Source organism: Gorilla gorilla, chromosome 2 (assembly GCF_029281585.2).
Source record: "Gorilla gorilla gorilla isolate KB3781 chromosome 2, NHGRI_mGorGor1-v2.1_pri, whole genome shotgun sequence".
Classification (NCBI taxonomy): domain Eukaryota; kingdom Metazoa; phylum Chordata; class Mammalia; order Primates; family Hominidae; genus Gorilla; species Gorilla gorilla.
The window spans coordinates 124798509-124814764 of NC_086017.1; the positions used below are offsets into that span (position 1 = coordinate 124798509).

The following is a 16256-nucleotide window of genomic DNA, read 5'->3' on the forward strand; positions in this document are numbered from 1 at the left end:
GGGATGGTTGTCTTGTATGTATCTCATAGGGGTTGTCTGCATTTCCTGCATTTGAATGTTGGCCTCTCTAGTGAGGTTGGGGAAGTTTTTGTGGATGATATTTTTGAATATGTTTTCCAAGTTGCTTGTTTTCTATCCCTGTCTTTCAGGGATGCCAGTGAGGCATAGATTTGATCTGTTTACATAATCCATGTTTCTCAGAGGTTTTGTTCTTTTTTATTCTTTTTTCTTTATTTTTGTCTCAGTTAATTTGGAGAACCAGCCCTGTGAGATTCTTTTCTCAGCTTGGTCTATTCTGCTGTTAATACTTGCAATTTGTATTATGAAATTTCAGATCAGTATGATTCTTTCTTAAAATGGCCATTTTGTCTTTCAGCTCTTGTATCATTTTTTTGTATTCCTTAGATTTCTTGGACTGGGTTTTGAGTTTCTCCTGAATGTCAATGATTTTCATTCCTATCTATATTCTGAATTCTATGTCTGTAATTTCAGCCTGGTTAAGAACCATTGCTGGGGAACTAGTATAATTGTTTGGAGGTAGGAAGACACTCCAACTTTTTGAGTTGCTAGAGTTCTTGCACTGGTTCTTTCTCATCTGTATGGACTGATGTTCCTTTAATCTCTGAAGTTGCTGTCTTTTGGATGGGGTTTTTTTGCTTTGATGCCTGTGGGGGTTTGATTGTGGCATAAGGTGGGTTCAGTTGACCGTCTTCACTTCTGGAAGATTTCAGGGGGCCCAGGCTCAGCTCAGAACTCCTGGACTGTGTGCTCTAACTGTGGGGGGCTAGCGTGAGAACACATAGTTTTGTGTGTCCCCAGCTTTGTTCTCTGGCCCTTTGAGGTTAGAAATATGTTGCACTGGAGGGGTGGAGGTGTTCCTGGTCCACTGGCCACAATACTCCAATGGGGTTGCTGGCCAGAGCAATTCACTGGGGTGGTGGCAGTAGGATCTGTGCTGCTCATGAATGCCAGCAGCCATGATGGCATGGTGGGGTGCTTGTGCATTGGCTGGGGCAGGGGCGCTGGTGGGAACCCTTTGTTTTCACAGGTGTCACCTTTGTTTTCACAGGTGTATACTGGCAAAATATTTTGGTGTTATGTTTTGGGCTGTGATCTAGTAGGTAGCGTTTAAGAGTATTAGCTGGCAGATAGGCTCTTAACTCTGCAGCACAACTCATTTGTTTTGGCATGGTTTGTAGTAGTGCACTGGGGTGAAAAGGGAAAGTGATGACCCCCTACCCTGGTCGGCTCTTGGGCCTTGGAGGAGCCCCCTTTGACTGGCTCCGTGCCCATGTTTCTTTTGTTGGGTGTTTTGGACCACGGGGCTCTTTTAAGCAGGTGCCATGGTTGGCAGACAGGCCATATGCTTGCCAGGTCAACCCTGCAGCAAGAATTACACTCTGCCCCTCCACTGGCTTGCAAACCTGGGCATCTCACTCTCTCAGTGATCTTAGAGGGAGGGCTTCTCCGTCCTTGGGCATCACTCAGGCCTGCACATCCTGCTCAGCTAGGAGCTGTGGGACTGGATGTGGTCACCTATTCTGCTGTCTGGGTACTTCCTAGGGGAACACGGGTTTGTGCCTGCCCACATAGTTAAGGCAGAAGTGAGACCACTGGGCTGGACACTCTAGCAGGCATGGCCTGTCTGGCTACCAGCAGCAGGGATGGGTGGGAGTCACCTACCCTGCTGTCAAGGTGTTTCCTGGGGCAACAGGAAGCTGTGGCTGCCAGCTGAGTTCAGGCAGAAGTGGGACTGTTGGGCTGAAGGCTAGCACCAAGTCTTGTCGGCAAGGTGGAGAGAAGCAATCTTACTGCTCCCAGGCAGGACCGTGACCTCTATTGGGGATATGGTACTGGTGTCATTCCGTTCCAGGGTCCAAGGCTTATAGAGGTCCCCATGGACTTGAGAGTTGTCGCCACAGAAACTCTGGGTGTCTCTCTGCCTCAGTTTAGAAGTGTGGGGGTGGGGCCAGGGGAACGAGAGGAATTCTCCCATTACTAGTCTTACACAGGTGCCTGTGTACAATCCTCCAGGGAGCTCTCACTCACTCATCCTTTCCCATATTGAGGAGCTTTTCCTGGCTCTGTGCTGATCCCAGAGGGGCCGCTGCCCAGCTTTGCTCCTCTCTGCCTTCTGTGTCCCCTTGCTGCCTGGATGGATTCTGACATGGTTTCTTAGATGATCAGCTAGTAGGGTCAGTGTTCATCAACCCTGTTGTTTCCTGTTTGTGAGAGCGGCACACACGAGCAGCTTCTAATTCACCATCTTGACCCAACCCCCGACACTACCTTTAATTAAAGCTCAGTTTTAAGTCTTTTTACCTAACTTTTACATTTAAAAATATGTAAAGCTTCAGAAAAATTGCATGAATAGTATGATAACATCCATATGCCACTTGCCTAGATTCATCAATTTTTAAATTATGGCAAAATGTACATAAGATAAAATTTACCATTTAACCATTTTTAAGTGGACAGTTCAGTGGCATTAAGTACGTTCACGTTATTGTACAACCACTGCCACCATCCATCTTCAGAACTTATTAATCTTTCCAAACTGAAATGCTATACCTGTTAAATGGTAACGCTCCATTTCTTCCATTCTTGATGATCACCATTCTATTTTCTGTCTATGTGAATTTGACTACTCAAGGTGCCTTGCATAAGTGGAATAATACAATGTTTGTCCTTCTGTGACAGATTTAATACACTTAGCATAATGCCTTCCAGGTTCATCCTTATTGGGGCATGTATCAGAATGTATTCCTTTTTTAAAGCTGAATAATATTCCATTGCATGTATATACCACATTTTGTTTATCCGTTCATCCATTAATGACATCTGGGTTGTTTACACATGTTAGCTATTGTAAATAATGCCACCATGAACATTGACATACAACTATCTGTTCAGGTCCCTGCTTCCAGTTCTTTTGGGTATATACCTAGAAATGGAATTGCTGCATCATATAGTAATTCAATCTTTACTTTTTTGAAGAGTGGCTATTATTTTCCATACTGGCTGTATCATTTTACATTTCCACAAGCAATGTACAAAGTTTCCAATTTATCCACATCCTTGCCAACACTGATTATTATTTCTAATAGCTATCCTAATGGGCACGAACGTTCACAAATTTTAAAACTTTATTACATCAAAGGATTTTTAAAATTCTGCAGTTCCTGCCTTTTATATATCAAAATGGTTCATATGTCCTTTTGCGTACTAGCCATTTTTCCTATAATTCATTCCAGGTTTTTTTACATTATGATAAGCTTTACTTAGGTATTGGAGGATTGACTGTTCCAAGATGATGTTAATTAGGTGATGCTCTGGTAAGCAATACTCAGTAGACCTTATTGGTAACATTGCTGAAACTACAAGGGTAACATTCATGGGAAGACAAATAGTTTTCGTTTATCCTTGTTGATAGTTGCTTCATTGAGTAGTGTGCAGTGTTAACAGCAGAATTAAATTACATCTTTAAATTTTATTTCTGATTAACAACAGATTGGTTTTATCATTTTCCTGAAACAGGCTGACATATGACCAAAGTAATCTTCTGAAAAGTAATTTAGAATTAGTTGTATATCTTCTTTTATATATACCTAAATAAATCATTTTACAGAAAATCCTGGATGATAGACTCTAGGTTTGTGATTTTGCCTTTTTAATTTAGTTATAAGACTTTGCCAGATACTCAGAAGGCAATTTCAGGATCCCTCATTAAATCCTCAGATCTAGCAATATAAAAGAAGTTGAGTAAAATTGGCTGTATTCTAAAGCCTCACTTCCTTCCTTTGATGATGAGTATAATGGGGTTAGATAAAGGCTCCTATGCTTTAGGATATTGGTGAATAGCAGTCAAACATACTAGTACTTGCCTAAGTCGATTTGTGCTGGGGCATTAGGTGATACAATCATGTCTTTGAATAGAGTTTTTAATGCTTTTATTTATACTTTTTAAGTTTTTGGCTTCCATGAAATGACCTTCACTGTGTTCTAGAACTATATTTCTGTTCAAGTGTGTATTTAATCACTATATTGTCCCTAAGCAAATAAAAGAGAATTTTTACCAGGATCTTGCTATAAACATAGAGATATGATCTTATAGTCTTCTTAAGACAGATTATATAATCATTTATGTTCCATTGCCTTACTGTGACTAAAGATTTTAGCAGACAAGCCACTGACATTACATGATTTCTCATAACATTGACATAATTTCTATGTAAGTTGATATCAAGGTCATATGGTTTCTTAATGACAAAAATATTTTAAAGTTTTGTCCTCAGTGATGGGAATGTTAAAGTGTTGTTCCGTCTCTGATAAACCTGGCATCGTTACTTCTCTTCATAGGTACTGAGGACTTTAAAAGGAAGCTTACAGATGAAACAACTTTTAATTTTGTCTTCTAATAAAAGGAAAAAGGATATTAATAAACAATTTAGAAATAAATGGATCAGAGATGGGGAATATGCCACATTTAAGGAGAGTGCTTAACATTTAATCTCTCTTTTCTTTAATGTTAAACTTATAATACCCAGTTATAAGGAAGTTAGCACTAGTCAAAAATAGAAATTTTAATAATTCAGAAGCTCCTTTGATTTCATTTAATGTCATACTGTTTAAGTTTCTAGAACTAACTCATTTTGTGTTTGTTGTTGTTAGATGTAGTATCTACCCCTTGGACTGCAGAACTTGGAGGTGATCAGCTGAGAACCATGACCTACACCATAGTCCTTAATAGTCCACTTACTGGAAAATGCACTGCTGCCACTGAAAAGCAGGTACGTCTGCTTTGTCAGTGTCCAGAGGAGTCATGTGTGGGGGAAGAGAGAAGATGCCTATTATAGTTCACCAATTTACAAGACAGTTTCAATAAACAAGTGGCAAGAAAAAAGGGAGGAGAAACTGTTACAGGTTAAAAGAGACTTAAAAGGCATGTGAATCGTATCAACCCACTCCTAATTCAAACAAACCACTTGTTAAAAGGTATTTATGAGATTTCAGGAATTGTTTATTTTTTGTGTATAGTAATGGTATTACAGCTGTGTATTTAAAAAAATAATATTTATTTTAAAAGAGATATATGGAAGAATCTATAAAGAGATATAGTGAAGTATTATGGATGACATTATACTGATGTCTAGGATTTCCTTTAGAAGTCATCTAGCCGGGCAGAGGATGGTGATAGAGGCAGGTAATATGGGACAGAGGACAAAGGAAGCAAGACTGGGGAGGAGTTAGTGTTGCTGAAGCTAGTTGATGAGCTCCCGAGGGTCATTATACTTCATTTCTTCTCTTTCACATATTCAATTTTTTTTTTTTTTTTTTTGAGACGGAGTCTCACTGTCGCCCAGGCTGGAGTGCAGTGGCATAATCTTGGCTCACTGCAAGCTCTGCCTCCCAGGTTCAAGCGATTCTCCTGTCTCAGCCTCCTGTGTAGATGGGATTACAGGCGCACACCACCATGCCTGGCTAAGTTTTGTATTTTTAGTAGAGATGGGGTTTCACCATGTTGGTCGGGCTGGTCTCAAACTCCTGAACTCATGATCCGCCTGCCTCAACCTCCCAAAGAAAATATTTTTTTAAAAAGAATACCAGGCTTATCCCTGGAATATTAGCACTTTGAGAGGCCCAGGTGGGAGGATCACTTGAGACCACGAGTTTGAGATCAGACTGCGTAACACAGTGACACTTTGTCTTTACCAAAAATAAAATTAACCAGGCATGATGGTGTGTGCCTGTGGTCTCACCTACTCAGGAGGCTGAGGCAGGAGGATCGCTTGAGCCCAGGAGTTTGAGATTACAGCGAGATATGATCTAGCCACTGCACTCTAGCCTGGGCAACAGAGCTAGACTCTGTCTCAAAAATAAAAAATAAAAAAAAAAGAAGACAGAAAAAGGAACACTACTCAAATCTGGTTTACAGAATTGTTTCAAGAGTTAGGGGCCAAATAACTAGATGGCTGCTTTGACACATGGGAAGAGAATGAGTTTTGAAATTAAATACTGTATGAGCTATTTAATGCTCTTTATCTGTGACCAGAGTGGCAGTGTCTTACAGTGGAGTGTGTGTTTAGCCAATTTGTGCTGAGTATCTGATTTGCAAATAGTCTGAAAACATCTCTTAACATCTGAACTAGTTGGGCTTATAAGAGCAAACAAATGGACAAAACAATAGTTTTGTCCATTATCATTAAAAAGAACGTATTTCCATACCTTTAAACAATTCTTAAAAGATTATCAAACGTAAGAAAAGTCTGGTATTTTGGTATTGGAGTGTCTTTGAAAACTTTGGAAACCCCCCCCCCCCCCCCCCACCCCCTTAGAGGATAGGTAGAAAAGGTATGGTTAAAATGAGAAAGGTTTGGCCAATGACCATTTAAAATCCTGTTTAGGAAAAGCAGTGTTTTGTTTGGTTACTACCCTTCTTGACTTTTTTGGTGAAGGGTGGTTTTGTTGAACTTTGATTAATTTTGAGGTGGGATCCTTACTTCATTCAATTGATTTTTGAATTGTTCACCTAACAGGAACACTTAAAACTCTATAAACTTATAATACACATAAGAGATTATATGGTTTGTCCTCATGCCTAAAGGAAAAAATAATTTGACAGTGAAATAAATGACACAGGGGCAACAAATGTAATTTCTGTAAGTCCCTTTCTCTCTTTAAGAGACAGTTTCAGTCTGTCACTCAGGCTGGAGTGTAGTGCAATCACAGTTCACTGCAACCTCAAACTCCTGGGCTCAAATGATCTTCCCACCTCATTCTCCCAAGTAGCTGGGACTACAGGCGTGTGCCACCAACCCCAACTAATATTTTCTTCTTTCTTTTTTTTTTTTTTTTTTGAGACAGAGTCTTGCTGTGTCTCCCAGGCTGGAGCGCAGTGAGGCGATCTTGCTCACTGCAACCTCTGCCTTCTGGGTTCAAGTGATTCTCCTGCCTCAGCCTCCCCCCGAGTAGCTGGGATTACAGGCATGTGCCGCCACTCCTGGCTACTTTTTGTATTTTTAAGAGAGACGGAGTTTTGCCATGTTGGCCAGGCTGGTTTTGTGGCCGCCTGGCCACAAATGATCCACCCACATCAGCTTCCCAAAGTGTTAGGATTACAGGCGTGAGCCACTGCGTCTGGCCTAATTTTTTATTAAAAATTTTTTTTTGGCCGGGCGCGGTGGCTCACGCCTGTAATCCCAGCACTTTGGGAGGCCGAGGCGGGTGGATCACGAGGTCAGGAGATCGAGACCATCCTGCCTAACACGGTGAAACCCCGTCTCTACTAAAAATACTAAAAATTAGCCGGGCGTGGTGGCGGGCGCCTGTAGTCCCAGCTACTCGGGAGGCTGAGGCAGGAGAATGGCGTGAACCCAGGAGGCGGAGCTTGCAGTGAGCCGAGATCACGCCACTGCACTCCAGCCTGGGCGACAGAGCGAGACTCCATCTCAAAAAAAAAAAAAAAAAAAAAAAAATTTTTTTTTTTGTAGAGGCTGGGTGTTTTTATATTGGCCAGGCTGGTCCCGAATTCCTGACCTTAAGCGATTCTCCCACCTCGGCCACCCTAAGCGCTGGGATTACAGGCGTGAGCCGCCATACCCGGCCCTCTTTTTCTCAATTTATGGACAGCAGAGTCAGCATGTAGGCTCTTTTAGCTTTGTATATAGGTTTCTCATGTCTTTTGTAATTTTTGAGAAGGAATACTAATATACATGTTCTAAATTGGCAAGAAGATTCATATATTAAGCATATACATACAAACATTTTTTATCTTACTTTGGCAGACACTGTATAAAGAAAGTCGGGAAGCACGATTTTATTTGGTAGATTCAGAAGTACTGACACATGATGTCCCCTACCATGATTACTTCTATACCGTGAACAGATACTGTATCATCCGATCTTCAAAACAGAAATGCAGGCTAAGGTGAGCTGCTGTACATGAGTGTGTTAGGATAGGCTAGATTATGTCCTGGTAATTTATTCATCCTGAATTCTTAGTAGTAGCTTTACACAACAGTTTTATTTCTTGCTTAAATTACATTTCCAACAGGGGTGAGCAGAGGAGTGGGGCTTCTCACCTAAGGCCCCCGCTTGATGAAGGCTTTGACACCCGGAGCTACGTGATCCAGAATATGTGTTGTTTCAGTTGCCACAGGAAGAGAAAGCTGTAGAATTGTGTTCACAATCCATTGACCAGAACCAGTCATGTGACCTTGTTTAATGGCAAAGGGGCTGGGAGTTTTGGGGGAGTGCTCAGTGAGCAGTAATTGGCTCTGCTGCAGTGGGAAATGAGAAATGTTGGTGCATTACAGAGAGAGATGGGCCATCATGTACTTGGCCTACTCTGGTTAATGTAGTTACTTTCACCTAGTGTATGACCACTAGAGATTTTTTATACAAGGAATTTAGAAAATTTAGTATTTATTTTGAGCCTTCATTGCTATTTAGATAAATAAAATTTAGGGCTAGAGAAAGGAAATAAGTAAAATGGCAAGTACTTAGAAGGAAAATTTGATGAAATTATTAGCGGCACACATTAATTTTTTAAATAAAAGTTATCAATGGATGCATTTTCTTTTATGATATTAATGACTTTGAATCTTTTTGACTTTCCACTGAATACAATCTTACATTTAACTGTAACATGAATATAACTAAAGTCTGCTCTTTAAATAAATATTCTTTCCTTCTTATTCTACTAGAGTTTCCACAGATTTGAAATACAGAAAACAGCCATGGGGCCTTGTCAAATCTTTAATTGAAAAGAATTCCTGGAGTTCTTTGGAGGACTATTTCAAACAGCTTGGTTTGTAAATTTTTTTATTTATCTATTTTTGTAAAGATGGGATTTATTAACAAAATGGATTTATTCTTTATTTGGATTCGTAACAGGAAACTAGTCAGCGATGTTGGAAAGACTCCCACGAAAGTGGTTCCCACTGTTCCACTTTTTCTGCCACTTAGGGAATTTCAAAACTTTTAATTTTCATTGGTCAAACAAACACTTATTTTTTTTTATTTTTTATTTTTTTTGAGATGGAATCTTGCTTTGTTGCCCAGGCTGGAGTACAGTGGTGCGATCTTGGCTCACTGCAACCTCCGCCTCGTGAGTTCAAGCAATTTTCCTGCCTCAGCTTCCCGAGTAGCTGGGACTACAGGCGTGTGCCACCACACCCGGCTAATTTTTGTATTATTAGTAGAGACGAGGTTTCACCATCTTGGTCAGGCTAGTCTCGAACTCCTGAGCTCATGATCCGCCCACCCAGCCTCCCAAAATGCTGGGATTACAGGTGTGAGGCACCACCGTGCCTGGCCGAACAAACACTTACATAATGCTTATTATATCCCAGACATACATAATAAAGTTCTATGTGCTTTACAGATATTAACTCATTTCATACTCAGAACAAGTTAAAATTATTATTTTTCATTTTATTAAAAGAGAAAATTGAAACACAGAGAGGTTAAGTGACTTTTATCAAGATCACACAGTTAAGAGCTCTCATACCCCTTTGCCTCTGTAAGGAGCCAAGGAGACTGACTGCATAAACTGATCATAGATATACACCTGTGCTGTCTAAGCTCTGGGGAGTCCTCGGGGCCACCTTCCTTGTCAGATGCAGCTTTCCTGGGCTTATGCAGCCCACTTGGCAATGGTAGTATGTACATGTATGGATTTGGTGGAGGTGGGTACTAGAGACTGACTGGGGAAAATGATACGGTGGTTCTCTTTGGATATTTCTTAACATATACATGTGAGAAATACATATATATATATATATACACACACACACATATGCATGTATATATACGTGTGTGTATATATATATACACATATATATACACAAGCATAATTTAAGTTTAGTTGAAGAAAAGCCGGTGGTCAGTCAACTCAAGGTAATTTAAGGCTTATCATCTAGTTTGCTGATAATTTTCCTTGCCTTTCTTCCTTGTCTATTTCATTATTAAATTCTTCATCAGGAGCAGAGAAAAATGAAACTCAAAAAAAATTAGTTTGGCCACTGAATAAGTTTCTAATAAAAATTCTGGCAGAGGAAAAGGTTGAAACAAATGACAAAAATGAGGTTTATAGGTTGTTTACAGATTTTCTTTGCAAGTGCTTCCTTTCTTGCAAACCCTTGTTGAAAATTAGAACTAGTATATGCTACTCCTTCCTGTAAGGTTGAGAAGTACCATAATCTGTCTTTGAAATCTTTCTAATGATCCAGTGTAAGTGGGTAGCCTGTTGTTTCCATAACTGAAATTATTACATTAATATGTATTAATAACATAGCACATGGCAAATTTGCTCTGATGAGCCCATCATTTATTAATACACATTCTTCCTGGAATAATGAAACCTCATTATGGGGTCACTGTACTCTCTAAAGCTTTTCATTAAGTGTAAAATTTGAATCTAGGTCATAAGAACCTAAGGAATTTGTTAAAGAAAATTATCAAAAATAACCACCAGAAACCATTGTATCTTATAGTTGAGGAGCTTTCCCCACTATATAAAGATTGTTTTTTTTTTTCTTAGAATCAGATTTGTTAATTGAAGAATCTGTATTAAATCAGGCCATTGAAGACCCTGGAAAACTTACTGGCCTACGAAGGAGAAGGCGAACATTCAACCGAACAGCAGAAACAGTTCCTAAACTTTCTTCTCAGCATTCCTCTGGAGATGTGGGCTTAGGTGCCAAAGGGGATATTACAGGTAGTTGTCACCTGGTAAACAGAGATGAAAGATTTTTACTTTAGTTATATGAAGCAGAATGTGCCTCTTGTTTGTAAGATATGTCAGGAGGTCTCCTTTTCTTCCCTCCTTTTTGGATAATGTTTATCAAACTCTGATTTCCTTTAAGATAACTAATATATAAGTATAAAGGAGCAGTTGCAAAATGGCAAGCATATAACCAATATATTTTATTTGGCCCATGTGTCATTTTAAAAATTGGACATTAAACTTTTTTTAAAATTTTATTTATTTTTTCTAGATAGGGTCTCGTTCTGTTGCCCATGCTGTAAGTGGCACAATCATGGCTCAGTGTAACCTCGAGCTCCTGGGCTCAAGTGAGCCTCCTGCCTCAGCCTCCTGAGTAGCTGAGATTACAGGTGTGCACCACCACACCTGGCTAAAATTGGACCTTTTTATATAAAAACTCAGATCTGACAGCCCAGCACTGAAATCCCTTCATGGCAGCAGTTTGTTGGAGCATAGTAGTAGCTGCCCTGTTAGACTGAGTGCGCCCCAGCTTGCCACAGCCCCTACCACAATCACCACCCTGCCAACTTCTGAACCACTTTGCTTATTTATTTGCTGCCTAGCATTTATAGAAATTCAATTTCTACGTTTGAGTGTACTGCTCTCTTAATCCTTATATACTGTCAGGGCCAGCCCAGCAAAATTGCAAAGATAACATTTGACTTTTATTATCTTCATTCTCAATTTTGAACACATCTTACTTTTAATAACTGTTATTCCCTTCCTCTCAGAGGTATAAAACTGTCATAACTTCTCATCCTCTTACATTATCAGATCTTCTTTTGAGGCTTGTAGCTTAGTGTGACTATGTTTATCCACTATTTAAGATTAATAGTTCTTTAATTTTGGAATTTAAAAGTTTGGGTAACAATGAATAGGTGATAATATTTTGTTTTGTTTTGTTTTTTAACGAGGGAAGCATTTTATGTAAGCCCAGTTCAAATATTATTTGGAGAGATATTTGCTTGTTGATTATTAGCTACTTAGCTATCAAGCATGTTGTATTGAATTGCTTGTTTAATTTTAGAGTAAAGTAATTTGCAACATAGGCCAAATTTTAAGGAGTGCTGAAAGTTTTCTCTTTGTAGATTTGTTTCATATTACTCAGGATGTCAGAAATAAAAAAAGGGGTGCAGGGAATTTACCCTAAATCACTTTGTCTTTACAAATAATTTTTAAAAGTTCTTTTTCAGTTCTTTTCAAATGAGTATTAAATTTCTGTCAGTTGAGGGCTGCGTGTGGTGGCTCACGCCTGTAATCCCAGCACTTTGAAAGGCCAAGGCGGGTGGATCACCTGAGGTCAGGAGTTCGAGACCAGCTTGACCAACATGGAGAAATCCCATCTCTACTAAAAATACAAAAATTAGCTGGGCGTGGTGGCGCATGCCTGTAATCCCAGCTTCTCAGGAGGCTGAGGCAGGAAAATTGCTTGAACCTGGGAGGCAGAGGTTGCAGTGAGCTGAGATCGTGCCATTGCACTCCAGCCTGGGCAACAAGAGCGAAACTCCATCTCAAAAAAAAAAAAAAAAAAATTTGGATCAGTTGTAATCACAATTCTCATTCTAATGTCGCCTTTTTCTTGTGATCTACAGGAAAGAAAAAGGAAATGGAAAACTATAACATCACTCTTATTGTGGTAATGAGTATTTTGTAAGTATTTGTTGTGAATGCTTATTTTGCTTGTTTCAGCATTTATCTTTAACTAGTTTCCAAAAGAATTTGAATGTATTTGTACATTATTGTGTAGAAATTGCCACTATTTGACTATTGCTGGCCTACAAAAATACCAATTTTATAGGTTTCAGATTTTTAGCTTTATGATTTTCAGAAGAATTGTTACATTTGAGGAAATACAAAGTACTCATTCAACAAATGTTTTTATTTTTTAGCTAATCTGATTAATTTCTACCATCATAGGTTTTTATGGGAAGTTCCATAAATTTAAAGGGAATATTTATATATACATGCTGGGGAAGTGCCAATAATACTATTTTACTCTATTTGATTGGACAAATGGTTCTTACGTAACTCTGCTGTGCTTAAGAATCACTTGGGGTGCTTACTAAAATGCAGATTTCTTGACCCCTGTCTCAGAGATTGATTCAGTAATTCTTGAGTAGGCATCAGGAATCAGTATTTTAAAACATACACCCCAGGTTATTCTGATGCAAGTGATATGAGCATTACATGGTGAAAAATACTGGGACAATGTCTGAATCCCAGGGTATTCTATAGGAATCCACTCAGCCAGTCATATTTAGAACACTAATATCTATATGCCTCTATATGAATCTTGAGGCACTATGTTAGATTTAATTGAATTGGTTCTGACTTAGTGATATATTGAAGGTGATAATTTTTTGGATTGGAGCTTCAATATTAGCTTTTTTTTGTCTAATTATAGATTTCAGAACATAGAAGATGTTTGTTGTTCCTTTGGGCTTTATGGAAGATTTTTATGTTCTGCTTAAATCAGTTTTCTACAACAGTTCTGAATAGCAAATATTATCAGTGTTCTTTTGCATTACTTTACAGAAAATGTTTACTCAAAAGTTGGAATATTAATCTGTATACTATTTCAATGCCATAATAACTTCAAAGATTGGATTTTCTTGCTACTATCTTAAGTTTTTAAAAATAAATCTTCTTGATGGGTAAAAGTGAATAAGGGCAAGTTAATATTTTAATAGAAAAAGTAGAGAGATACGATGCCACCTATATATTTGCATATATGTATATATGCATATATATATATATATATGGTATGTAACCATTCACTTGAAAGGCTGCTGTGAAAACCAATACATTAAGTTCATTTAGCATGTAACATTTTATATATGACACCATTAATGTATATTTGGGACTTGATACTTCCTTTGTGCAAGATGAACTAGAATAATTTTTGCTGAATGGTAATTTTTTTTTTTGCTGACTTCCACTGGGAATAAGAGGTACATCATGCTCTACCTGAGATCAGCTACATATTGATCTTCATTTCCTTTTCTGAAAGGCAGCATTATGAGCGTGTAATTGCCTAAGCCAAAGGCACCCAAAAATAGATCCTAAAAGCTTATTTGGTAGATTTCAAAGCTGGTGGTCTCACATCAACACTGACTAGTATTCCTAGCAGAGGGGAGAGATGTCACAGACACCCCAAACTGTCACTCTAATTACCTTCCATCTTTTCCTCAACCTCCACTTAATACTTACAAGTAATTATTTCATATAATAAAATAGGGATAATTGATTTAAATAATAACAATGAAAAACAGTGTAGACAATATACAGTTTTGAAGCTTTTGCATGTATATTCTGTATTAGCAATGCTTTAGGTCTGGAAAAGTGTGGATTAACATATAATTTGCTCTGCCTAGTGTGTTGTTATTAGTTTTGTTGAATGTGACACTGTTTCTGAAGCTGTCAAAGATAGAACATGCTGCTCAGTCCTTTTACCGTCTCCGCCTCCAAGAAGAGAAATCTTTAAAGTAAGTCTTTTTCCCCCTGACCTGTATTCACCATATTATTTCAGTAATTCTTCAGTTGCAGAAAACTTAATTTCAGTTTCAGAGATTGTGGTCTGCTAACTATCCTGTAGCCATAAACAGCCTGTTTTGGTTTGTTTAATTTTGTGTTTTGTTTGCAAATTTATGGGGCTCTGATGATTTCTGGAAATGAAAAAAAGATCAGAAGCTATTCTCCAGATTTTGAAGATGGCATTTTTCTTTCAGTTTAGCCTCTGATATGGTGTCAAGAGCAGAAACTATTCAGAAGAATAAAGATCAGGCCCATCGTTTAAAGGGAGTGCTCCGAGACTCCATAGTGATGCTTGAACAGGTAGGCAACTGGATACATCACAGTACTTAGTATCTTCGTCCCAGTATGAATTAGTTGCTCTTCTGTGTATGAGAGAATATTTACCCTACTATCGTTTGAAAAAATCACCCTGCTAGAGCCAACTACCCCTGCCAGTCTCTATTATGCAAGGGTATTACATTTATTATGTAGTCACTTTTGTTTATTTATTTACAAAATGGGAGTATACAATATACACTGTTGTATATCTTTTTTCAATTAGTAATATATTCTGAAGATGTTTCCATATCAGTGTGTATACATCTACTTCATTTTTATTGATCTTTCTAAATAAAATTCGATGCATAATATTAAGCTCTTTTTACAGGAATGGTAGCTATTACATACACTGTCCATTATTTTACTTTTATCTATTAACCATATATCTTGGAGATACTTCCATCTCAGTATATAAAGCACACCCCCTTAACAGCTGCATAAGATTCAACTGTATACATGTACCATAATTATCTTACTAGTATTTTTACCACTATTGCCAATTATCTTTACAGACATTTAATATTTGCAGACATTTAATCCCCTAATTTTCTGTTTATAAATCTCTCAGAATCTTTATTCATGTAGGTACTCCATTGATGAGGTCTTCTGATGGCTCCAGTCAGGTCCAGTGGCCCTCTATGCCGGGTGCACAGCTATCATTCTGGGGTTCCTATTGTCTGTGTGTGTCTTCTGTTTCCTATATCCTGTGTTTTCCTTTCTTAGTTTACTTCCTCCTTTTAATGGAGCACATCCAACAGTAGCTTCCAGAGAAGGTAATTTGGAGGTAAATATTTTAAGAGTTCACCTAACTGAAAATTTTTCATTCTACTTTTTCTCTTGCTTATAAATGGTTTGATGAGAACTTTGAAGGCATTGCTCCATTATCTTTTGGTTCCAGTATTGCTATTGAGAATTCTGAGGCTATTATCACTCTTGATTCTTTAATCTGGAAACTCATGCCTATAATTCTGGAAGTTTTCTTGAGTCATATAGTTGATTATTTCCTTCCCTCGTTTTCTCTCTCCTGACCTTCTACAACTCCTGTTATTCAGATGTCAGCCTTCTGTTGGATGGGTTATGTGATATTCTTACCTTTTCTTTCCATCTCTTAGTCTTTTTGTTCTGTTTCTGGGGTATTTTATCAATTTTATCTTCAAATTCTTCCATTGAGTTTTTCAGTTTTCGCTAACAAATTTTCAATTTCAAAGAGCTATCATTTTTCTGAATGATTTCTTTTCTTTGTGGTGTTGCAATTTTTTTTTTTTTTGAGATGGAATCTCACTCTGTCGCCCAGTCTGGAGTGCAGTGGCACAATCTCAGCTCACCACAACCTCTGCCTCCCAGGTTCAAGTGATTCTCCTGCCTCAGCCTCCTGAGTAGCTGGGATTACAGGCGCGTGCCAACACGCCTGGTTAATTTTTGTATTTTTAGTAGAGACGGGGTTTTGCCATGTTGGCCAGGCTGGTCTTGAGCTCTTGACCTCAGGTGATCCTCTCACCTCGGCCTCCCAAAGTGTTGGGATTAAAGGCATGAGCCACCGTGCCCGGCCATCTTTTTTTTTTTTTTTTTGAGACAAGAGTCTTACTCTGTCACCCAACTGGAGTGCAGTGGCATGAACACGGCTCACTGCAGCCTT

At 38.5% G+C, this 16256-nt stretch overlaps 1 protein-coding gene across 3 annotated transcripts in view; it reads left to right on the plus strand.

Annotated features, from left to right (window-relative positions):
- Positions 1-16256, plus strand: part of GRAMD1C (GRAM domain containing 1C) — a 119208-nt gene that overhangs the window by 97784 nt on the left and 5168 nt on the right. For all 3 annotated transcript variants that reach the window (XM_019023950.2, XM_004036077.5, XM_055381659.2), the window contains exons 11-17: positions 4672-4790; positions 7785-7927; positions 8706-8809; positions 10544-10720; positions 12361-12418; positions 14143-14253; positions 14497-14602. In XM_019023950.2, coding sequence (XP_018879495.1) covers positions 4672-4790; positions 7785-7927; positions 8706-8809; positions 10544-10720; positions 12361-12418; positions 14143-14253; positions 14497-14602 — 818 coding nt within the window. The remainder of the gene's footprint in view (positions 1-4671; positions 4791-7784; positions 7928-8705; positions 8810-10543; positions 10721-12360; positions 12419-14142; positions 14254-14496; positions 14603-16256) is intronic.